This window comes from Chanodichthys erythropterus, chromosome 5 (assembly GCF_024489055.1).
Source record: "Chanodichthys erythropterus isolate Z2021 chromosome 5, ASM2448905v1, whole genome shotgun sequence".
NCBI classification, from domain to species: Eukaryota; Metazoa; Chordata; class Actinopteri; order Cypriniformes; family Xenocyprididae; genus Chanodichthys; species Chanodichthys erythropterus.
The window spans coordinates 29297497-29299422 of NC_090225.1; the positions used below are offsets into that span (position 1 = coordinate 29297497).

The window sequence follows — 1926 nt, forward strand, 5'->3', positions numbered from 1 at the left end:
TTAATGACAGAATTTTTGGGTGAACTAACCCTTTAATTCTGGTATGGATCTCTTCTATTCCTGTTAGATAAAATCTATATTTTTCAGCTGGAGTCCCTTAAAGCTATAAAATAATATAATGAACTAATTAGTAAGAGTTGTTACTTACTGTGTCGATGTCCAGTCCTCATCTAAAATAAGACTGTGACAGGTGTGACGTCATCGGTGCTCTCTCTTCTGCCCCCACTGGACGAATCCGGAACTGCCTGGAAAGTTCATGAACTCGCTGGTGCTGAAGAACACGCGCTATAAAGCCGAGCGACTCGCAGCACTGAGTCAAATCTAAACGCCTCACGAGTGGACGAACCAGAGAGACTCGAGAACACAAACCCTGAACATGTTGATCCCGCATGGATTCCAGCCTTCCTTCAGATCACTGATGGGAACCGAGTGGCCGGTGCAGCGCAGTCTCTGTCCGGAGATCACAGCTCTTCACAGACACGCAGAAGTGCTGCAGGAGGAGAGGAGCAGCCTGGAGAAACTGCAGCAGCAGATCTTTGAGGAGATCTATCCAGTCTCCTGCGCAGTGGAGAGAGACGGAAGCCGCTTCGCTTTGACGCTGGACACTCGCGACTTTTCCCCGGAGGAGCTGTCGGTCAGGCAGGTGGGCAGGAAGCTGCAGGTCTGCGGAAAGACCCAGAAGAAGCAGGAGGATCCTGGGAAAGGCTCGTACTCGTGCAGAATCCAGGAGTTCAGACGGGTGTTTGACCTGCCTGAAGGAGTGAATCCTGAGGGATTGTCCTGCTCCATGGCTGATGATGGGAAGCTCTACATACAGGCGGCAGTGAATCAGAGATCTGAAGACGCAGAGAGGAAGATTTCCACTGACTGTGAAGATGAAGACAGTCGAGACACAACATGAAGCCACGACTGATCAGCTCTGATGGACTGCTTCAAATGATGCTTCCTTTTTAGATAAATCCTGTACAGTTTGAGTCAAATATCACATAATATATACAGTGCGATACTTTTCCTCACATTTACTATGAAAAATATTTGTAACATTTTACACAAGCATTTGTAACATTTGTTAGCTTTAACAAGAACAAAAATGTTGAACTTCTAAAGCATTTATTAATCTTAGTTGATGTAATATATTGAAATCATAAATTGTATGTGATAATATCATTTAATGCACCTGAGCGAACATGAGCTAACAATAAACAGTTGTATATTTATGTATTTTAAAAGATGAAACTGTATTGCTCTGTATTATTAAACACTGTTTTGTAACACATGTATTGCTCATTTAATATCAGTTATGCATTAATTACGTTTACTAATGGGAGTTTATTGTAAAGTGTTACTGAAATATCATGTGCAGAAACCAAATGTAATGAATCAATGCTAGAGCTTGTACTGAAACTCATCTTGAAGGAATGGTGAAGCTAAAAATTAAAATGAATGTATTTTTTTGAAAGTTCAGTGGTTTGTGGTGTTCTCATCTACAGACTTTAAAGGATTAGTTCACTGTCAAATTAAAATTACCCCAAGCTTTACTCACCCTCAAACCTAGGTGTATATGACTTTCTTCTCTCTGATGAACACAATCAGAGACATATTAATAAATATCCTGACTATGCTGTCAATCGATTAAAAGAAATCAACTAGATTAATCACATTTTTTCTGTGATCAATTGTGATTAATCACAATTAAAAACACTTAAATTTTTATGTTTTATTTAAATAATATATTTTATAATGTAATAATCCAAATTAAAATAACATAAAGAAACAACATGAAGACAGTATATTTTAAATACTTGTTTAATGGCATCTTTTTATGAATAAAGGTCAGTATCACTGATACTAATACTGCTACTTTAAACATGAATTATAGCAATCCAACTTTACAGTGTAATTGAAAGTTGTTGTTTTTTTTAAAAA

At 38.2% G+C, this 1926-nt stretch overlaps 1 protein-coding gene across 1 annotated transcript; it reads left to right on the plus strand.

Annotated features, from left to right (window-relative positions):
- The first annotated feature begins 254 nt into the window (after positions 1 to 254).
- LOC137020195 (heat shock protein 30-like) lies at positions 255 to 1418 on the plus strand. Its single transcript, XM_067385444.1, has one exon. The coding sequence runs from the start codon at positions 377 to 379 to the stop codon at positions 899 to 901; it is 525 nt and encodes a 174-aa protein (XP_067241545.1). The 5' UTR covers positions 255 to 376; the 3' UTR covers positions 902 to 1418.
- Positions 1419 to 1926: the final 508 nt, after the last annotated feature.

What these genes read in the sequence shown, in the direction of transcription:
- LOC137020195 (XM_067385444.1), top strand. Translation starts at nt 377, where the DNA reads ATGTTGATCCCGCATGGATTCCAGCCTTCCTTCAGATCACTGATGGGA.